The 24306-nt window shown below is 40.9% G+C and overlaps 1 protein-coding gene across 1 annotated transcript in view; it reads right to left on the reverse strand.

The window, feature by feature from the left end:
• MAP3K15 (mitogen-activated protein kinase kinase kinase 15) overlaps positions 1–24306 on the reverse strand; it is a 150287-nt gene that overhangs the window by 110143 nt on the left and 15838 nt on the right. Inside the window, exons 2-3 of the mRNA XM_061179434.1 lie at positions 9247–9386; positions 6968–6991 (exon numbers count right to left, since the gene is read on the reverse strand). Of these exons, the coding sequence (XP_061035417.1) occupies positions 6968–6991; positions 9247–9386 (164 nt within the window). The remainder of the gene's footprint in view (positions 1–6967; positions 6992–9246; positions 9387–24306) is intronic.

The raw sequence follows: 24306 nt of genomic DNA on the forward strand, positions 1-24306 counted from the left end.
TTCTCCCTCTCCACCTACTATGAGAGCTAGCTTTCTTGTTTGAAATTGAGTCTTCACTAATAAAAGTGGTAGAAATTCTGATTCTGAATTCAGAAAACCCAAAGGATACAGAAAGTAGAAAAGAAATTTAATTGCCTTTTTACCAAAGTGTCCCTAAGCAATCTACATCATCCTTGGTAATTTTGGATCCCAAGCCAAAGCAAACTGAAGAACTGAGGAAGGCAAGAGGGAAGGACCAGGAGAAATTCTGTTATTTTAAACTTGAGGCCTCAGTGTGCTTGTAAGCCAGGTAAAAGACTTCCAGTATTGTAGACAATACCCCCAATACTGCCAATGTCTGTTTCTCAAAGAATTTCCACTTTACTGGGATCATAGAGATAACTATTTTGATGGGAACAATGAGCTTCTTTTAAATCTCATTGGCTTTCCAGAGGAAAAAAATAATTACCTAGTCCAGAGGTCAAGAACCAGATTAGTTTTTTAATAAGGTGTTTTTTAGTAACATGATCCTAGCTTATAAATTTAACTCTGCTTTTAAAAAACCATCTCTGATCTCTGGCTTTAGGACATGACAAATGAAAGTAAGGTCTAGTTTACTTTGAACAATTTCTTCTACAAGTATTGGCTGGAAAACCTCATCTTCTGCTAGTAATTTTCCTGGGGGACAAGGAAGGTTTATGTCCCCATGCTTCCTCTCTGGTGAGGCTACTCATAGCTTCCAAATAATTTCCCACCAATTCAAAGGAAAATATTATTTCTGTGCATCTCAGCTTTCGAGGTACATGCTTAGTCTTGGGGTATATGTGATTTACATATTTCTCAAGTAAAATGATTATAAGGTGGTGGACACTCAGGCGTACACCCACATCCCCGCTTCAAGGAAGGACGTGCTGCCCCAGCTACCAGGAGCATTGTAGCTCTCACCCCTGCTGTCAGCCCCTTCTGGAACTGCCTCAGCTGCAGAGAGCACTTCACTCAACGTCACTCTCCTTCCAGTGAGGGATGGATACAGGAGAATAAAGGCCTGGCCATCCCATCCCAACTCAGAACTACTCCGAAAGGTCATTCCAGCTCAGAGCTCCCCAGGGGGGATCGGCCAAGGCTGCCACTGAGCCTCCATCCCAGTTGGATTTCTCTCTCTTCCCAGTCCTGCTTCCTGCCCTCCTCTCCCTCAGAGGTGATCCCAAGGGCACTCCTCAATAAATCTGTTCACTAAACTCAGTCTCAGAGTCTACTTCCTGGGGGGAATCAACCTGCAAAATATAACGTAACTTTGAAAGTATGGTTATATTTACAAAGGAAAATTAAAACAAACAAAGAATACCTGTGGACTATGTACAATAATAACAAACTATCAGGAAGTTCCAAGGTTTAATAGATAAAGTAGTCTCTTGGGGTTGGCTACATTTTCACTCTTGTTTTCATAAAGGCTGTATTTTCACTCTTGTTTTTGATTGTTCATCATATAAATATGTCTTCTGAAGGGATAAAATGCTGAAAGGGTCTATCTTTGTTATCTCTAAAGCAGTAGAAGATAGCCTACGAATGAAAATGTATGAAAATAATATATGAAAAGAAGTCATTTTTATGGCTCTCTGATCAAAAATTGAATTACATTTTAACTCAAATACTGAATTATGAAGCAAAATATGATGTGTTAAAGATTTCTGTGAAAGGTATTTCTTTTTAAAGTTTTTAAAAAAATATTTACTTATTAATTTATTTATTTTGGTTGTGCTGGGTCTTAGTTGTGGCAGGTGGGCTCCTTAGTTGCAACACATGGACTCCTTAGTTGCGGCATGTGAACTCTTAGTTGCAGCATGCATGTGGGATCTAGTTTCCTGACCAGGGATCGAACCTGGGCCCCCTGAATGGGCAGCGTGGAATCTTAACCACTGCACCACGAGGGAAGTCCCGAAAGGTATTTTTTAAAAACAAATCTTGAAAAGGAAATTAAGAAAACAATTTCATTTACAAGAATATCCAAAAGAATAAAATATGCAGGAATAAATTTAACAGAGAAGGTAAAAGGCTTGTACACAGAAAGCTATAAAACATTGCTGAAAGAAATTAAAGGGGACCTAAATAAATGGAAAGACACCCTGTGTTTTTGGATTGGAAGACTTAATATTGTTAAGTCTTAAAGTGATAAACAGATACAACGCAATCCCTATCAAAATTCCAATGGCCTTTTTTGTAGAAATGGAAAAGTTGATTCTCAAATTCATATGGAAATGCAAGTGGCCCCAAATGGCCAAAACTGTGTTGAAAAAGAAGAACAAAGTTGGGGGAATCAGATTTCCTAATTTCAAAACGTACTATAAAGGTACAGTAGTCAAAACAGCGTGGTACTGGCATAAAGGTAAACATACAAGTCAATGGAATAGAATTTCAAGTCCAGAAACAAACCCTTACATTTATGATCAGTTGGTTCTGACAAAGGTCCCAAGAAAATTCAATGGGGAAGGAACAGTCTTTTTAAGACATAGTGCTGGGACATCTGGATAGCCACATGCAAAAGAAAGAAGCTGGACCCCTACCTCACACCAGACACAAAAATTACCTCAAAATGGGTCAGAGAAATAAATGTAAGAGCCAAAACTATAAAACTTTAAAAGGAAACATAGGAGTAAATTCTTCGTGACCTTGGGTTAGGCTAAGAGTTCTTAGATACCAACACCAAAAGCATGAGCCATAAAAGAAGTAATTGATAAAGTCTCTGATAAGAGCCTTGCTTCCAGAATATACAAAGAACTGTACAGCTCCATAATAAGACTAAAAAATCCAACTAAAAATAAGCAAAAGACTTGAATAGACATTCACCAAAAAAAGACTATGAATAGCTAATAAGCACATGAGAAGATGCTCAACATCATTACCCACTAGGGAAATATAAAACAACAATAGGATACCACTCCATACTCACTAAAATGGATATAATAAAAAGACAGACAATACCAAGTATTGATGAGGATGTGAAGAAGCCAGACCTCTCATTGCTGATGGAAATGTAAAATGGTACAGCCACGTTGAACATTATTTTGATAGTTTCTTACAAAGTCAAACATATATTTACTATATGATCCAGCAATTCCATTCCTAGGTATCTACCCAAGAGGAATGAAGACATATTTCCAACACAAAGACTTGTACTTGAATGCTTATAGCAACATTATGAATAATAACCAAAAAGTGGAGACAATCCAAATGTCCATCAACTGGGGAATATATAAATACAACGTGGAATATGCATACACTAGAATACTTTTAAGCAATAAAAAAGAACTACTGATACTTGCTACATCATGGGTGAACCTCACAAACATCATGCTAAGTGAAAGAAACTAGATGCAAAAGACCACATTATTGTATCCTTCCATTTCTATGAAAATTCCTGAAAAGGTAAATCTATAACACATAAAGCAAATTAGTGGTTGCTTGGGGCTGGGATGGGAACAGGCATTGTCTGGAAACAAGTATATTTTGGGGTGATGGAAATGCTCTAAAACTGGGTTGTAGTAATGGCTGCACAACTCTTAAAAATCACTGAATTGTGTGTACACAGGTGCATTTTATGGTATGTCAATTATACCTAAATAAAGAGTTTAAAAAAAAACACGAGACTATGAGCATCAGCTGAAAAAAAAGGTGAGCACAAAAGGTGATACTGTGTTTCCGAAGAACAGAAGAGCCCAGAAGGGCTGCAGGTCTGGTCCAGCCCGAAGCCTAGAGATTGGCTTCCCATCCTTTACATCCCTGCAAAGCAACTTCTCCTAGAAATAGAAGCAAATGTAGCCATCTGTGATGGCTAATTTTGTGTGTCAACTTGACTGGCCACAGGGTGCCCAGATTAAACATTATTTCTGGGTGTGTCTGTGAGGGTGTCTCTGAATGAGATTAGCATCTGGGTCAGTGGACTCAGTCAAGTAGACTGCCCTCCCCACTGTGGGTGGGCATCATCCAATCCACCGAGGCCTGACCAGGACAAAAGGCAGAGGAAGCAGGAATTTGCCCTCTTTTTCCTGCCTAACTGCTTGAGCTGGGACACCTCATCTCATCTTCTCTCATCTACACCATCGGCTCCCCTGGCTCTCAGGCCTTTGGACTTAAACCGAATTACACCACTGGCTTTCCTGGGTCTGCAGCCTGCGGATGGTAGACTGTTGGGCTTCTCAGCCTCCATAATTACGTGAGATAATTCCTCATAATAAATCTCTCTATCTCCCTCTTTCTGTATCTCCAATTGGTTCTGTTTCTCTAGAGCAGGGGTCCCCAACCCCTGGGTCGCGGACCGTACCAGGCCATGGCCTGTTAGGAACCAGGCAGCACGGCAGGAGGTGAGTGGCAGGCAGGCGAGTGAAGCTTCGTCTGCCCCTCCCCATCGCTCCCCATCGCTCGCATTACCACCTGAACCATTCCCCCCCTGCCCCCGCCCCCGTCTGTGGAAAAACTGTCTTCCACGAAACTGGTCCCTGGTGCCAAAAAGGTTGGGGACCGCTACTCTGTAGAACCCTGGCTAATACACTATCCCTCTACCAAATGAAGCCGAGTTCCATACATCATCAGGCACAATTCTAGATGAAGACAGAGATCTCAAAGCATCTTGGTTTCCATATATTCATACATCACTTCAAGCACCCAGCTGCATATTCAGTGTGTGGCATTTAATCTGTACCTGACTCACAGGACTTTATAATTCACCAACTACAACTATGTTGTATCTCTCTTTTTTAAAGCTATCCAATTATCACAGACCCACAATTTCATCAGATTCTCTCTCAAAACCTCTGGTGTTACCCGATCCATACCCCTGCTTCCAAGCAGCATTACCTCCATCCACGTGGAAGGGACAAGTGAACAAACTCTTCTTAAAAGTCAGCTGATTTACTTTGACATTCTATTTCAATGTTTAATCACCATTACTTGTGAGATGTCCATTCTGCTGACCCCAACCTTTTTTCAGTTTGCCCTACTTCCATGACATCTGGAGTAGAAGTAACCGCTTCCCTGCTTCCAGAAAAGGGATAACATTTGAAAATGACCATGAACAATACCTCCTGAGGTTTGCTTCCCTTCAACTTTTCCTCTTAGGTGCTATTTTCAACCCTTCCAGTCACCTCTGGTCCTTTATTTTGTTCTCCTGAATGATCTAAATTTTCACACCCCATCAAGCATGACAACCAGTCCTGGGCACAGAATTCTAAAGTAATGCCAAATACAGCAGAGAGATTCATTGCCAAATCGTTTAGAATAAGTTTGTTCCTAAAAAACAAACAAAACAAACAAAAGCCTAGGGAGAATGATGCTGCGGTAGAATTACCAAGAATGTGAAGGAATTCCTGGGTGTTTAGACAAGGGAGAACATACCAGAAGGGAGGGTATGTAGTAGAATGGTAACAGAATGACACTAAGTCTCCCGGAGAAGAGGATTTCTAGACTCCGACACAACTAACAGTCAGGATGTAAAAATAAAGAGTCTTCTTCCTTGCACCTTTCCTGAATGTAATTCTTGTTTTAAGGAATAACTGTTTCCTAGACATTCCTTGTATTAAACCCAAGTTACGTCTTTTCACTTGTACAACAAATATGGAACACGGACAATGAGTGCTGGAAGTTATCTATGAACGAAACGACAGAGTTCAACCTTTTCATTTTACTGACGAGGGCACTGAGGATTGGGGTGGGGGATGGAATGACTGCCCAAAGTTACTAAGAGACAGAGCTGGGAATACACCCTGTGCCTCCCAGCCTCAGGCCCAATCTCCTTTGACTGGATTCCTGTCTCCAAGAAGGAGGTAATTTAAGAAATCAAGATCTAGAAAGAACAGGAAAGAGCCCATAAGTGGGCAGTATTAGCATGTAAATGGGACAAAATGAAGCGACAAATCTTCCCATTTCTTTTCCCAAGAAAACCACCTTGATGCCTTATTTTCAGGTCAGCTTATTAAACCCACACTCCAGTGGTAATGACATAAACTGTACTTGTTTTGTTTCTAGAATTTCATCCTCGGGCTTGGAGGAGAGTCAAGGCTTCCACCTCCGGCAGGGAGCTCTGCCTGGGTCCTGGGGAAGCCTGGGCCCCGCGGCTGCAGGGTGGGACCTTCTGTGGAGGGGGTACGTCACGCCAAGCTCCCGCTCCCCTGCGGAGGGCGCCTTCGGGAGACCTCTACCTCCTGGGCCCTTTTCTCCCTCTCCCTATGGGAACTCCAACTGGACTAGGAAAACAGGCAAGAGGCCCTGCCCTTCTAGAAGGGTCAGTGGCTGAGGGCCAAAGGAAAGGGAAGAAAGAACTGTCCTTAGTCTAGGTCACAATTTCTCGGAGGATGGGCAGTTTTTTTGGGGGGGGATTCAAAGGTACAGGATAACCGTGGCACTATTTCCAAGGACATGATCTTATTTTAATGTTTTTAGGGTGGGGGAGGGTTTCATGATACAAGTCAAACCAACACGGTGTTATCACTATGTCACTGCAGGAACTTTTAAGTCAAATCAGGAGACTCTAGCACATAGATGGAAAGAAGTGGAATTCCATCCCGCTTCTTTTCAGCTTGTGGCAGGGAACTTTGGGCTAGGCTCCCACCTTAACTCCGGTATAAGTTCATGTCTCTGTTGTGAGGGAAACTTTGGTGGGAAGTATGGAGGTACTGGCTCCAGCAGAAAGAATCCTGGTCGTCCACAGGAACACCGACCCAGCTCAGAAGAGAGCCGGGTGGTTCCAGGCTCAAAGTCCTAGTGTGTAACGAAGAACAAGTACACCTGCCTGATCTTGCCCTCTGCCCTGCACCCTGGGCAGCTGAGTGGGGCTGATCCAGCTGGCAGCTTGAGGGGTAGGGGGTTCTAGGTGTCTCCCTTAGAAACACAACCAACAGGTACAATTAGACATCACTTGGCTATCTGTGGGATTTTCAGGCAAGCATTTTATATGTTTACATTCACAAAGTTAAAAATATGAAAATACAATACTTACTGTGTTTTTTTGAGTTACTATATCCTGAAAAGAAAAGATAGGATCAATATAGCTTTTTTCCAAAACGGTTAATTTCCATAAGCACTAGTAAGCACTTTGTCCCCATGCCATCATCTGGCACCCATTTTAGAGCAAGAGTTAATCATCTGAAACCTCCCCCTGTAAAAAGCTTCAAAAAGAATGGGCCCCTAAGAAATGTAAAATTCATGTTCTAAGGAAAATTTATCATGATTGGTTAGCTTTGGAATTCCTGGGGGACATATATGCTTATAAAGATTTTCCCATAGCAATGGCAATGCTTCTGTCCAAAGATATTTTGAGATTCAAGTTCAGGGCTCTGAATGCCCTGCACCTCGCCTTCTCAGTGACAGCAATGAAGTGCATGGGCAGCCCATGGTAACCTCGGGCCTGGAACCATTTCTTGAGTCATCAGTGTGAAGGCTGCAGGCCACCCCCCGCCCAAGTCAGCCTTCCTACAGAAGGGGTGTTGCTGATAGGATTCCTGACACCTCACTATAGGTATTATATTTATATATATTCACTATAGGAATTTTCAAACTCAAACTCAATGACAACAATTTTAGTCGGTTAACTTAGCATAATGGTTATACAGCCCTTGACTGTATCATTTATGCGCTGCAAGCCATTTGCTGAAAAAAGAAAACATAATTAAACAGCTGTGCCCATAAAATGTGTTTTACGTGTTCTGAGATTTCTATTTTCTGACAAGTGCAGATCGCTTCTTCTGGCATCAGATATAACTGAGTACCCATTTCTGTTTTAGGAAGTATTTTTCCGTATCATTAAAAATTAAAACTTATCTAGGTCATGGGACTTTCCAGAGGAGTTCACTAACGCACAAATGAGGGGAAAAAATTACTGAATTGGGAAAAAATACATTCTAGTTTCATGTTTCTCATCAAAATACAGCTGAATAATCTACCCTTTCACATTTTCTAATTCTAATATTTCTAGGCATAACCACTTTAGTGAATATCAGTAAAAGAAAAAAAAATCTAAATATCTAAAGTAATTTAGATTGGTTTATAGCCCTTTGGGAAACTATTTTACAATGTAAAGTATAATAGCAAAACAGTTTCTTCTTCCACTGTCACATGAATGACTCTTAAAATACAGTACTGTGCTAGGACGAGAGAGGACACACCTATGTAAGGTGTATGTGATATATTAACACATACAGGTTACACATCTGAGATAGGTAGTATTTCTACCAGGAAATAATCCCAAATTGTTACAGAACCCAGAAACATCTGGTTAATATTAGACCTTAAGAAACACAAACAAAAATGTCCAATTTGCCATCACAAAACTGTGTCATTTATATACTAGTGATTTTTTTATGCTAAGGTAGTTGAACATTTAGAAATGACGTCCATGAAAGCTAACTCTGAACCACTGGTTCTCACCTCTGGCTGCACATTTGGGAGGTTAAAAAAAATCCCCTAGAGATTGTGACATAATTGATCTTGGTGTGGCCTGGGTACTGGGATATTTACAACCCCCCCAAATGATTCTAAAGTGCAGTCAAGGTTGAGTAACACTGCTGTAAACAAACTAATCTTTTATTCCTGAAATGATTTAACATAGACCAGGATTTCCTGACTAATGTTAAGATATTAAGCAACATTAATATTAGCTAAATTTTGTCATAACTCACATCCGACCTTCACATTTTATAAACAGGAGCATTTTAAAAAGTACTGTTATCCAAAAAAGCTTGCATCAAATTCGCAAAAATACATTTAAAAATTCTCAATAATTACTGAGCTGTGTATGAACACACAAGTTTTCAGTTTTGCTTGGCTTTAAACTGGGGAGAAAAAATGACAGATTAAATACTGATTACATCTGTGCTAAACGTTTCTACCCATTTTGGTAACTGTTAAACATCTTCCTATTATTATCCAAGTTGAGATTGTTTTTTTTAATGTGCAGGTTTGGATCAAATTGCCCAATAGAGGATTCAAAGTGCTGTGTTTGCTTCAACAGAAACTAACAGGAGTTTTTGCCTTCACTTCCCCAATGAGCTTAGAAATATTCAAGTTGCCTGCAAACGCACATCTCTAGCACATACGCTCACACAGAAGCCAGGAAGTCACCTGTGTGAGCTAGAACCTGGGGTGGGAAGGAAGGAACTGCACAAGCAAATGTTTATTGTTTTTCTCCAACCTCCTCTGCTACGTGTACATTTCAACTGAACACACGATACTGCTTTCCCAAAACAAAGTATTCAGGAGAAGGTGAACAATACTCTTTACCTTCAATGAAAGAGCAGTGTCAGCATCGGTGTCGTGGTACAGGATCACGTTATTGGCCATGTCAAAGCTTTCACGGACTCCAAGATGGTAGAAGAGGGAAGGCTGTCTGGAGACATCGCTCATGTCCACCACGGCAACATCTGAGATGAACAAGGAGGGGACAAGGTTGGGGGAGAGAGAGGTGATCTACCTAATCTACTTTCTGATGATCGCCAACGGGGAGCTGCTGCAATTTGTATTTCTACCATCAGCCTTTTAGGTAAAGCAGAAGTAAGGAATGATCTGATTAAAATTACCCCCATGAACTGTGGAAGAAAAGCAACAGGAATAAAAACTAAAAACCAAAACACTCTTCCTTCTTCAAAGTGCTGAGAACATAGTCTCACTTAAAAATTGCTGGTGGATTTATTTTAAATGTTATTTTTATTAGGAAATTTATCATATCCACAGAATATATTTAGCTTATATATAAAGTATTAAGTATAATGAAATGAAAAACCATGCACCCACCATGCAGCCCAAGACACAAAGCGTTATCTGTACTGTCAGAGCTCCATATGCCTCCCCCTAATCACATCTCTCCCTCCTGCCCAGAGAACGCCTCCATCCTGATCTCTGCATTTATCAGTTTCCTGCATATATCTGTATATGCATCTTATATATTATTATAATTATGAATTCCTAAACAGTATATTGTTTAGTTTTGTATGTCTTTGAACTTTATATAAATAGTATCATACTGTACATATTCTTTGACTTGCTGGTTTTTGGTGTGAAACAACCAACTTGTATGTCTAGCTCTAAGTTCATGCATTTTCACTTCAGCACACATGATTTCTTCTTTTCCTATTTCAAACTGTTGTAATGAACATTCCCGCACCATGCTCCTCGTTCATATGTCACCATCAACTGGACGGCACAGATCACATGCCCCTGGAGTTGTGTCCTAGGGAGACTTTAACCAAAACAGAGGGGCAACACAGAGCATCAATAAAGAACAAACTTAAATTTGCCTAGTAGCATTGGACACCATTTCAAATCTAGTCATTTTCAAGAGAGTATCAGAGCTCCAAGCTTGACTGGAGTTTCTCCACGATGTACAGCAGAAATTTGGGGAAATAGTGCCCAAACTTATGCTTGTGCTGCTGTGACTCACAGGAAGTCACTGAAAATCCCAATGAAACAGAACAGAGGCGAAGTGAACAGGGACGTGAAGAAACAAAAAGGCAGAGAGAGATGCTGCATCAGCACCAGGCACCACTGGGAGACCTGAGACCGAGCCTTGGTAAGTCCTGGGTGGGCCTTTTTATTCCCTAATTTATGGGTTGCCTGCTCTATGCCAGGCACTGTGCTTGGTGCCAGGGATAGAAGTATGAACAAGGCGTAATCCCTTTCCTCAAAACCATGTTTAATACAACGGAGGCGACGGGAAGGGAGCAGTGGTTAGAATCAGGGTAAGGAAGGCTAAGCTGAGAGGAACAGTGACAGAGGCACCCCTGGGGGGCACCGAACCCACACTCAGGTGGAGGGCAGTCAGGGAAGGCTGAAAGCATGTGAGCTGTCTGGAGCCTGAGGGTCCATATGAGGCAGGAAAACTGGGGAGAAGATGGGCGGATGGAAAGGGAGGGAAAAAGCATTGTAGGAAGAGAAGGCAGCAAGTACAAGCCAGAGGTCAGGGGGGTGTACATGTTGGGGCCACTGCAAATCATTACACAGGACCAGAACACCTAAGAAGATGAACCTGGAAGGGTTAGTAGGTGCCAGACAGGTGAAGGGGTCTGAAGGCCATGTTAAGAGGGCTGGACACTAGCTTGAGAAAATGGGAAACCTATGGTAGGGTGTGGGGTTTTTTTTTTTTTTTTTTACTTTTCATTATGGAAAATTACAAATATATATGTAAAAGTAAACAGAATAGTATAATGGAACCCCTGTAGCCCCCCACTTCCCTCAGCAATTATCAACTCAGCCGGCCTTGTTTCATCTCTACTGCCGCCCACACCACCCCTTCCATATTATTTTGAAACAAATCCCAGGTATCATATAATTTCATCTCCAAATACTTCAGTATGTTTCATTAAAAGAACTCAAAGAAAAAAAAAACAACAAATAACCATAGCATGAATGTCTCATCATTATTTTAAAAAAAATAATCATGAAGGGCTTAAACAGGAGACTATCATATCCAAATTTACCCTTCAAAGGTTATTGCTCAAGAAAGGACAAATGTATATGCTGAGGAAACACTTTTTACAACCCAGCCTGGTTAATTTATCTCAAATGGATAACTGTTCCCAAAGACATCTGCTCAGAGTCAAAAACCACACTGCAGCTGAATAAATTAGACATTCTGCCCATATGAGTTTTCCCTGGACTCTATTACCTTCTCAGATTAAAAAGAATGTGTTTCCTACTAATGTTATTAGGAAGTGGCAACACAAATGCTAATTCCAAGGCCATGGGGACTTCTATAATTAGTGAACAAAGGACAGGAAGCAAATGGAGGAAGACAAAGGAGAGTGGTGGGAAGGGGCAGAGCAGGGATGAAGGATGGCAGCCCCCAGTCATGCAGACCATTTTCACAGGAAACCTGCAACTTGGTGGAGTAGCTTGTAGCCAAGTAGATTAAATTTTAATCTGGTGACATGAGTTCCTGCTTTCCTCTGCCCTCTCAATGTTCTGTGCTGAGACCTGTACACTGGCCTCACTACGTCCACTAAGGAGCCCCTCCGTGGCTTCACCAAGGGTTGGGATGGAGATTTTTCTTGGTGCCTCATTAAAACAGGACAGATCGAAGCAAGATGGCTACTGAGTGACTCAGGGGGGAAATGCTGGACGCATGATGGGTTCCAGCCCTGAGCAGGACAGCACGGGACTTCATCACGCTACCTCAGAAAGGAAATCCTATTCAAAAGGCATGGTTGGGCAAAGCTTTTGCACAGTGAACTGCTAAGGAAAAAAGGGCAGAAACAAAGACATGTTTGCTGGAAAATGGGCAAGATAGTTTCACGTCATCTTAATTAATCTTTGCAACAACACTCTGGGTACTCCCCAGTCCCGGGAGCGCGCAAGGGCCGCTGTGCCTGCACACCCATATCAGGGGGATAATGGCCAGCACACGCTGAGGAAAGAGGCAGCAAGCATCCAAACTAAAAACAGCCACTCAATTCCGGAAAAGAGGGTGGAATAGACGGACTTGAGCTCATCTTCTCTCACAAAAACACCACAACCACAACTAACTGCTGAACAACCATTGACAAAAAAGACTGGAAGCTACCAAAAAAGATTTTTTACATTCAAAGACAAAAAAGAAGCCACAATGAGATGGTAGGAAGGGCACTTTCAGAATATAATCAAATCCCATACCCACCAGATGGACAACCCACAAACTGGAAAATAATTATATCGCAGAGGTCCTCCCATAAGAGTGAGAGTCCTGAGCCTCTGAGTGAGGTCTCAGAGACCTCTGGGACAACATTAAATGCACCAACATTTGCAACATAGGTGTCCCAGAAGGACTAGAGAGAGAGAGAAAGGGCCTGAGAAAATATTTGAAGAGATTACAGCCAAAAACTTCCCTAACATGAGAAAGAAAACATTCAACTTAAGTCCAGGAAGCGCAGAGTCCCATACAAGATAAACCCAAGGAGGAACACACCAAGACACATATTAATCAAACGGACAAAAATTAAAGACAAAGAAAAAATATTAAAAGCAAGAAGGGAAAAGTGACAAGTAACATACAAGGGAATCCCCATAAGGGTATCAGCTGACTTTTTCAGCAGAAACTCTGCAAGCCAGAAGGGAGTGGCACGATATATTTAAAGTGATGAAAGGGAAAAACCTACAACAAAGAATATTCTACCCAGCAAGGCTCTCATTCAGATTCAACGGAGAAATCAAAAGTTTTACAGACAAGTAAAAGCTAAGAGAATTCAGCACCACGAAACCAGCTTTACAACAAATCCTAAAGGAAATTCTCTAGGTGGAAAAGAAAAGGCCAAAACGAGAATTAAGAAAATTACAAATGGGAAAGCTCACCAATAAAGGCAAACATAAAGTAAAGGTAGGACGTCATCCACACACAAATATGATATCAAAACCAGCAATCATGAGAAGAGGAGAGTACAAATGCAGGATATTGGAAATGCACTTGAAATTAAGAGACCAGCAACTTAAAACAATCTTGTACATATACAGACTGCTATATCAAAACCTCATGGGAGGGACTTCCCTGGTGGTCCAGTTGGTAAGACTCCGCACTCCCAATGCAGGGGGCCAGGCCTCGATCCCTGGTCAGGGAACTAGATCCCACAGGCATGATGCAACGAAGAGTCCGCATGCCGCAACTAAAGACCCTGCATGCCACAACGAAGATGCCGCGTGCTGCAAATAAGACCTGGTGCAGCCTAAATAAATAAATAAATAATAAATAAATAAATATTAAAAAAATAAACCTCGTGGGAACCACAAACCAAAAATCTACAATAGATACACATACAAAAAAGAAAAAGCAATCTAAACACAACACTAAAGACAGACATCAAATCACAAGAGAACAAAAGATGAAGGGAAGAAAAAAAGACCTTGAAAAACAAATCCAAAACAATGAACAAAATGGCAATAAGAACATTCCTACTGATAATTACCTTAACCGTAAATGGATTAAATGCTCCAACCAAAAAACATAGACTGGCTGAATGGATACAAAAACAAGACCCATATATATGCTGCCTACAAGAGATCCACTTCAGATCTAGGGACACATACAGACTGAAACTGAGGGGACAGAAAAAGGTATTCCATGCAAATGGAAATCAAAAGAAAGCTGGAGTAGCAATACTCATATCAGACAAAATAGACTTTAAAATAAAGAATGCTACAAGAGACAAAGAAGGACACTAAACAATGATCAAGGGATCAATCCAAGAAGATAACAATTGTAAATATATATGCACCCAACACAGGAGTACCTCAATATGTAAGGCAAATGCTAACAGCCATAAAGGAGAAATCAACAGTAACACAATAGTGGGGGACTTTAACACCTCACTTTCATCAATGGACAGATCACCCAGACAAAAAATCAATAAGGAAACACAGGCCTTAAATGATACGTTAGACCAGGTGGATTTAATTGATATTTATAGAGCATTCCATCCCAAAGCAGCAGAATACACTTTCTTCTCAAGTACACATGGAATATTCTCCAGGATAGATCACATGCTGGGCCACAAATCAAGCCTCAGTAAATTTAAGGAAATAGAAATCATATCAAGCATCTTTTCCGAGCACAATGCTTTGAAATTAGAAATCAATTACAGGACAAAAACTGTAAAAATACAACACATGGAGGCTAAACAATATGCCACTAAACAACCAATGGATCACTGAACAAATCAAAGAGGAATTCGAAAAATACCTAGAGACAAATGACAACGAGAACACAACAGTCCAAAACCTATGGGATGCAGCAAAAGCAGTTCGAAGAGGGAAGTTTACAGCAATACAAGCCTACCTTAGGAAACGAGAAAAATCTCAAATAAACGACCTAACCTTACACATAAAGCAACTAAAGAAAGAAGAACAAACAAAACCCAAAGTTAGTAGAAGGAAAGAAATCATAAAGATCAGAGCAAAAATAAATGAAATAGAGATGAAGAAAACCATAGAAAAGATCAATGAAACTAAAATCTGGTTCTTTGAGAAGATAAACAAAATTGACAAACCTTTAGCCAGACTCCTCAAGAAAAAAAAGAGAACTCAAATCAATAAAATTAGAAATGAAAAAGGAGAAGTTACAACTGACACCACAGAAATACAAAGGATCATAAGAGACTACTACAAACAACTATATGCCAATAAAATGGATAACCTAGAAGAAACTGACAAATTCCTAGAAAGATACAACCTTCCAAGACTGAACCAGGAAGAAATAGAAAATATGAACAGACCAATCACAAGTACTGAAATTTAAACAGTGATTTAAAAGCTTCCAAAAGGGACTTCCCTGGTGGTCCAGTGGTAAAGAATCCTCCTTCCAATCCAGGGCACGGGGATTTGATCCCTGGTCGGGGAACTAAGATCCCACATGTCGCAGGGCAACTAAGCCTGGGCACCACAACTACTGAGCTCACGTGCCTCAACAAGACAGCCCACGTGCTGCAAACGACAAGAGCCCACGCGCCCTGCAGCCCACATGCTGCAACTAGAGAGAGAAAACCTGCACTCCACAACTAGAGAGAAGCCCGCACGCCACAATGAAAAGCACAAGCCACAACGAAAGATCCTGTATGCCTCAACTAAGACCTGACACAGCCAAAAATAATAATAATAATAAAGAAAATTAAAAATAAATAAATAAAAGCTTCCAACAAACAAAAGTCAAAGACCCGATGGCGTCACAGGTGAATTCTATCAAACATTTAGAGAAGAGTTAACAGCTATCCCTCTGAAATGCTTCCAAAACATTGCAGAGAAAGAACTCTGCTCATTCTATGAGGCAACCATCACCTGGATACCAAAACCAGACAAAGATACCACAAGAAAAAAAAATTACAGGCCAATATCACTGATGAACAGAGATGCAGAAATACTCAACAAAATACTACCAAACCGAATCCAACAATACATTAAAAGGATCATATACTATGACCAAGTGGCATTAATCCCAGGGATGCAAGGATTCCTCAATATCCTCAAATCAATCAGTGTGATACACCACATTAACAAACTGAAGAATATACGGCTTCAAGATGGCAGAAGAGTAAGACGTGGAGATCACCTTCCTCCCCACAAATACATCAGAAATACATCTACATGTGGAACAACTCCTACAGAACACCTACTGAACACTGGCAGAAGACCTCAGACCTCCCAAAAGGCAAGAAACTCCCCACGTACCTGGGTAGGGCAAAAGAAAAAGGAAAAAACAGAGACTAAAGAATAGGGATGGGACCTGCACCAGTGGGAGGGAGCTGTGAAGGAGGAAAGGTTTCCACACACTAGGAAGGCCCTTCGTGGGCAGAGACTGTGGGTGGCGGAGGGGGGAAGCTTCGGAGCCACAGAGGAGGGCGCAGCCACAGGAGTGCGGAGGGCAAAGCGGAGAGATTCCCGCACAGAGGTTGGTGCTGACCAGCACACACCAGCCCGAGAGGCTTGTCTGCTCACCCGCCGGGCGGGCAGGGGCGGGGAGCTGAGGCTCGGGCTTCGGAGGTCGGATCCCAGGGAGAGGACTGGGGTTGGCGGCGTGAACACAGCCTGAAAGGGGCTAGTGCGCCACGGCTAGCCGGGCCGGAGTCCGGGAAAAAGTCTGGAGCTGCCGAAGAGACAAGAGACTTTTTCTTGCCTCTTTGTTTCCTGGTGCGCGAGGAGAGGGGATTAAGAGCACAGCTTAAAGGAGCTCCAGAGACGGGCGCGAGCCGCGGCTATCAGCACGGACCCCAGAGATGGGCATGAGACGCTAAGGCTGCTGCTGCCGCCACCAAGAAGCCTGTGTGCGAGCACAGGTCACTCTCCACACCTCCCCTCCCGGGAGCCTGTGCAGCCCACCACTGCCAGGGTCCCGTGATCCAGGGACAACTTCCCCAGGAGAACGCACGGCGCGCCTCAGGCTGGTGCAACGTCACGCCGGCCTCTGCCGCCGCAGGCTCGCCCCGCATCCGTACCCCTCCCTCCCCCTGGCCTGTGTGAGCCAGAGCCCCCGAAGCAGCTGCTCCTTTAACCCCGTCCGGTCTGAGCGAAGAACAGATGGCCTCAGGCGACCTACACGCAGAGGCGGGTCCAAATCCAAAGCTGAACCCCAGAAGCTCGGCGAACAAAGAAGAGAAAGGGAAATCTCTCCCAGCAGCCTCAGGAGCAGCGGATTAAATCTCCACAGTCAACTTGATGTACCTGCATCTGTGGAATACCTGAATAGACAACAAATCATCCCAAATTGAGGAGGTGGACTTTGGAAGCAATGATATATATATATATATATATATTTCCCTTCTTCTCTTTTTGTGTGTATATGTATGCTTGTGTGTGTGATTTTGTCTCTATAGCTTTGCTTTTACAATTTGTCCTAGGGTTCTGTCTGTCCAGTTTTTTTTGTTTGTTTGTTTGTTTTTTAGTATAGTTTTTAGCACTTGTTATCATTGGTGGATTTGTTTTTTGGTTTGGTTGCTCTGTTCGTTTTTTTTTATTACTTAAAAAAATTTTTTTTACTAATTATTTTTTATTTTAATAAATTTATTTTATTTTATTTTACTTTTTCTTCTTCTTTCTTTCTTTTTTTTCTCCCTTTTATTCTGAGCCATGTGGATGACAGGCTCTTGGTGCTCCAGCAAGGCATCAAGGGCTGTGCCTCTGAGGTGGGAGAGCCAAGTTCAGGACACTGGTCCACAAGAGACGTCCCAGCTCCACGTAATATCAAATGGCAAAAACCTCCCAGAGATCTCCATCTCAACGCCAAGACCCAGCTCCACTCAACGACCAGGAACCTACAGTGCTGGACACCCTATGCCCAACAACTAGCAAGACAGGAACACAATCCCATCCATTAGCAGAGAGGCTGCCTAAAATCATAATAAGGCCACACACACCCCAAAACACACCACCAGACGTGGATCTGCCCACCAGAAAGACAAGATCCAACCTCATCCACCAGAACACAGGCACCAGTCCCCTCCACCAGGAAGCCTACACAACCCACTGAACCAACTTTAGCCACTGGGGGCAGACACCAAAAACAACGGGAACTATGAACCTGCAGCCTGCGAAAAGGAGACCCCAAACACAGTGAGTTAAGCAAAATGAGAAGACAGAGAAACACACAGCAGATGAAGGACCAAGGCAAAAACCCACCAGACCTAACAAACGAAGAGGAAATAGGCAGTCTACCTGAAAAAGAATTCCGCATAATGAGAGTAAAGATGATCCAAAATCTTGGAAATAGAATGGAGAAAATACAAGACACGTTTAACAAGGAACTAGAAGAACTAAAGAGCAAACAAACAGTGATGAACAACACAATAAATGAAATGAAAAATTCTCTAGAAGGGATCAATAGCAGAATAACTGAGGCAGAAGAACGGATAAGTGACCTGGAAGATAAAATAGTGGAAATAACTACTGCAGAGCAGAAGAAAGAAAAAAGAATGAAAAGAATTGAGGACAGTCTCAGAGACCTCTGGGACAACATTAACCGCACCAACATTCGAATTATAGGGGTCCCAGAAGAAGAAGAGAAAAAGAAAGGGACTGAGAAAATATTTGAAGAGATTGTACTTGAAAACTTCCCTAATATGGGAAAGGAAATAGTTAATCAAGTCCTGGAAGCACAGAGAGTCCCATACACGATAAATCCAAGGAGAAACACGCCAAGACACATATTAATCAAACTATCAAAAATTAAATACAAAGAAAAAATATTAAAAGCAGCAAGGGAAAAACAACAAATAACACACAAGGGAATCCCCACAAGGTTAACAGCTGATCTTTCAGCAGAAACTCTGCAAGCCAGAAGGGAGTGGCAGGACATATTTAAAGTGATGAAGGAGAAAAACCTACAACCAAGATTATTCTACCTAGCAAGGATCTCATTCAGATTTGAAGGAGAAATTAAAACCTTTACAGACAAGCGAAAGTTTAGAGAATTCAGCACCACCAAACCAGCTTTACAACAAACGCTAAAGGAACTTCTCTAGGCAGGAAACACAAGAGAAGGAAAAGACCTACAATAACAAACCCAAAACAATTAAGAAAATGGTAATAGGAACATACATATCAATAATTACCTTAAATGTAAATGGATTAAATGCTCCCACCAAAAGACACAAACTGGCTGAATGGATACAAAAAGAAGACCCATATATATGCTGTCTACAAGAGACCCACTTCAGACCTAGGGACACATACAGACTGAAAGTGAGGGGATGGAAAAAGATATTCCATGCAAATGGAAATCAAAAGAAAGCTGGAGTAGCAATTCTCATATCAGACAAAATAGACTTTAAAACAAAGACTATTACAAGAGACAAAGAAGGACACTACATAATGATCAAGGGATCAATCCAAGAAGAAGATATAACAATTGTAAATATTGATGCACCCAACATAGGAGCACCTCAATACATGAGGCAAATGCTAACAGCCATAAAAGGGGAAATCGACAGTAACACAGTAATAGTAGGGGACTTTAACACCCCACTTTCACCAATGGACAGATCATCCAAAATGAAAATAAATAAGGAAACACAAGCTTTAAATGGCACATTAAACAAGATGGACTTAATTGAAATTTATAGGACATTCCATCCAAACACAACAGAATACACATTCTCCTCAAGTGCTCATGGAACATTCTCCAGGAGAGATCATATCTTGGGTCACAAATCAAGCCTTGGTAAATTGAAGAAAACTGAAATCGTATCAAGTATCTTTTCCGATCACAATGCTATGAGACTAGATATCAATTACAGGAAAAAATCTGTAAAAAATACAAACACATGGAGGCTAAACTATACACTACTTAATAACCAAGTGATCACTGAAGAAATCAAAGAGGAAATCAAAAAATACCTAGAAACAAATGACAATGAAAACACGACGACCCAAAACCTATGGGATGCAGCAAAGGCAGTTCTAAGAGGGAAGTTTATAGCAATACAATCCTACCTTAAGAAATAGGAAACATCTCAAATAAACAACCTAACATTGCACCTAAAGCAATTAGAGAAAGAAGAACCAAAAAACCCCAAAGCTAGCAGAAGGAAAGAAATCATAAAGATCAGATCAGAAATAAATGAAAAAGAAATGAAGGAAACGATAGCAAAGATTAGTAAAACTAAAAGCTGGTTCTTTGAGAAGATAAGCAAAATTGATAAACCATTAGTCAGACTCATCAAGAAAAAAAGGGAGAAGACTCAAATCAATAGAATTAGAAATGAAAAAGGGGAAGTAACAACTGACACTGCAGAAATACAAAGGATCATGAGAGATAACTACAAGCAACTCTATGCCAATTAAATGGACAACCTGGAAGAAATGGACAAATTCTTAGAAATGAACAACCTTCCAAGACTGAACCGTGAAGAAATAGAAAATATGAACAGACCAATCACAAGTAATGAAATCGAAACTGTGATTAAAAATCTTCCACCGAAGAAAAGCCTAGGACCAGATGGCCACACAGGCGAATTCTATCAAACATTTAGAGAAGAGCTAACACCTATCCTTCTCAAACTCTTTCAAAATATAGCAGAGGGAGGAACACTCCCAAACTCATTCTACGAGGCCGCCACCACCCTCATCCCAAAACCAGACAAAGATGTCACAAAGAAAGAAAACTACAGGCCAATATCACTGATGAACATAGACGCAAAAATCCTCAACAAAATACTAGCAAGCAGAATCCAACAGCACATTAAAAGGATCATACACCATGATCAAGTGGGATTTATCCCAGGGATTCAAGGATTCTTCAATATACGCAAATCAATCAATGTGATACACCATATTAACAAATTAAAGGAGAAAAACCATATGATCATCTCAATAGATGCAGAGAAAGCCTTTGACAAAATTCAACACCCATTTATGATAAAAACCCTCCAGAAAGTAGGCACAGACGGAACTTACCTCAATATAATAAAGGCCATATATGACAAACCCACAGCCAACATCGTCCTCAATGGTGAAAAACTGAAACCATTTCCACTAAGATCAGGAACAAGACAAGGTTGCCCACTCTCACCACTATTATTCAACATAGTTTTGGAAGTTTTAGCCACAGCAATCAGAGAAGAAAAAGAAATAAAAGGAATCCAAATTGGAAAAGAAGAAGTAAAGCTGTCACTGTTTGCAGATGACATGATACTATACATAGAGAATCCTAAAGATGCTACCAGAAAACTACTAGAGCTAGTCAATGAATTTGGTAAAGTAGCAGGATACAAAATTAATGCACAGAAATCTCTTGCATTCCTATACACTAATGATGAAAAATCTGAAAGTGAAATTAAGAAACCACTCCCATTTACCACTGCAACAAAAAGAATAAAATATCTAGGAATAAACCTACCTAAGGAGACAAAAGACCTATATGCAGAAAATTATAAGACACTGATGAAAGAAATTAAAGATGATACAAATAGATGGAGAGATATACCATGTTTTGGATTGGAAGAATCAATGTTGTGAAAATGACTATACTACCCAAAGCAATCTACAGATTCAATGCAATCCCTATCAAACTACCACTGGCATTTTTCACAGAACTAGAACAAAAAATTTCACAATTTGTATGGAAACACAAAAGACCCCAAAGAGCCAAAGCAATCTTGAGAAAGAAAAACGGAGCTGGAGGAATCATGCTCCCTGACTTCAGACTATACTACAAAGCTACAGTAATCAAGACAGTATGGTACTGGCACAAAAACAGACATATAGATCAATGGAACAGGATAGAAAGCCCAGAAATAAACCCATGCACATATGGTCAACTAATGTATGACAAAGGAGGCAGGAACATACAATGGAGAAGAGGGAGTCTCTTCAATAAGTGGTGATGGGAAAACTGGACAGCTACATGTAAAAGAATGAAATTAGAACATTCTCTAACACCATACGCAAAAATAAACAAAATGGATCGAAGACCTAAATGTAAGCTGGACACAATAAAACTCTTAGAGGAAAACAGAGGCAGAACACTCTTTGACATAAATCTCAGCAATATGTTTTTTGATCCACCTCCTAGAGTACTGAAAATAAAAACAAAAATAAACAAATGGGACCAAATTAAACTTAAAGGCTTCTGTACAGCAAAGGAAACCATATTCAAAATGAAAAGACAACCCACAGAATGGGAGAAAATATCTGCAAACGAAGCGACCGACAAGGGATTAATGTCCACAATATACAAATAGCTCATGCAGCTCTATGTCAAAAAAAAAAACCAAAAAACAAAAAACCAATCAAAAAATGGGCAGAAGATCTAAATAGACATTTCTCCAAAGAAGATATACAGATGGCCACCAACCGCATGAAAAGATGCTCCACATCACTAATTTTCAGAGAAATGCAAATCAAAACTACAATGAGATATATCACCTCACACTGGTCACAGCTGCCATCATCAAAAAGTCTACAAACAATAAATGCTGGAGAGGGTGTGGAGAAAAGGGAACCCTCCTACATTGTTGGTAGGAATGTAAACTGGTAAAACCACTATGGAGAAGAGTATGGAGATTCCTTAAAAACCTAAAAATAGAACTACCATATGATCCAGCAATCCCACTCCTGGGCATATATCCGGAGAAAACCATAATTTGAAAAGATACATGCACCCCATTGTTCACTGCAGCACTATTTACAATAGTCAAGACATGGAAGCAACCTAAATGTCCACTGACAGACGAATGGATAAAGAAGATGTGGTAGTGGACTCCCCTGGTGGCACAGTGGTTAAGAATCCATCTGCCAATGCAGGGGACACGGGTTCGAGCCTTGGTTCTGGAAGATCCCACATGCCGTGGAGCAACTAAGCCCGTGCACTGCAACTACTGAGCCTGCACTCTAGAGCCTGTGTGCCGCAACTACTGAAGCCCTCGCGCCTAGAGTCCGTGCTCCACAACAAGAGAAGCCACCACAATGAGAAGCCCGCACACCTCAACAAAGAGTAGCCCCTGCTTGTCGCAACTAGAGAAAGCCCTTGCACAGCAACGAAGACCCAATGCAGCCAAAAATTAAAAAAAAAAAGATGTGGTACATATATACAATGGAATATTACCGAGCCATGAAAAATAACGAAATAATGCCATTTGCAGCAACATGGATGGACCTAGAGATCATCATACTAAGTGAAGAAAGAGAAAGGCAAATAGCATATGGTATCACTCGTAAGGGGAATCTAATTTTTAAAAATGATACACATGAACTTTTTTACAAAACAGAAACAGACTCACAGATCTTGAAATCAAACTTACGGTTACAAAAGGGGAAACATGGGGGAAATGATAAATTAAGAGATTGGGATTAACATATACACACTACTATATCTATAAAATAGATAACCAACAAGGACCTACTGTATAGCACAGGAAACTCTACTCAATATTCTGTGATAACTGATGTGAGAAAAGAATCTGAAAAAGAATTGATATATGTATATGTATAACTGAATCACTTTGCTGTACACCTAAAATTAACACAACATTGTAAATCAACTATACTTCAATAAAATTTAAAAAAAACAGGACAGATTGATATTGCCACTCAAAAAAAAATTCCAAGTAACTCATGTTCAATTGTAAAAACACCTCAAACCCAAAGTTGACATTTTTGCCTGACATTTGTCACTCGGGCCAACTGACTGAGCTTGCTTGCAGAATTTCTACCACAATATTTGACTAGCTTACTTTTAGAACTTTTAAGACACTAAGTTAGTAGATTATAAATGATAAATATGATAAAACGCCAGATTGGAATTTTTATTATACATGCAGAATTGAGCTTTTTTCCCTAAAGGGACTATAAATTTCCTAAAAGCTTTAATCATCACAGCAGTCACTTGCTTTGCAGTTTACAAAACACTTCCATAGACATCTTGGTTGAATTTCAGAACCACCCAGTGAGGCAGGCAGCATTGGTAACTGGCTCTACTTTGCAGGTGGGGAAATGAAGCAGAGAGAGAGTAACAGATTCGCCCAAGGTCACATAGCTAGGGCATGGCAGAGTCCTGTGCTCCCCAGGGCCCAGATGAGGCTTACTACTTATTGGACTCACTTTCTGAAATTGAGCCACCAGGGGGAGGGAGGGGCAAAACAGTTTATTTATCAATCTTAGGCAAACAGAGCACAGAAAAAAAGGAAGAGGTCAAATTCAGATTTTCATTGACAAATGCACCCTGTGCTCTAATTACCTTCTAGTTCCCCCTGACGCAGGCCAGTCTCAGGGGAAAAGCCTGCATAGAATAAACCATCCTCCTTGACCGTGGACCCCACATACACCCTCTACCTATCTTGGCTGAACAAACCTTAAGAAGTGATACGCCGTCAGGGACTGCAAAAAGCCAAGGTTAAA

The sequence above is a fragment of the Eubalaena glacialis genome, chromosome X (assembly GCF_028564815.1).
Source record: "Eubalaena glacialis isolate mEubGla1 chromosome X, mEubGla1.1.hap2.+ XY, whole genome shotgun sequence".
In the NCBI taxonomy this organism is placed as follows: Eukaryota; Metazoa; Chordata; class Mammalia; order Artiodactyla; family Balaenidae; genus Eubalaena; species Eubalaena glacialis.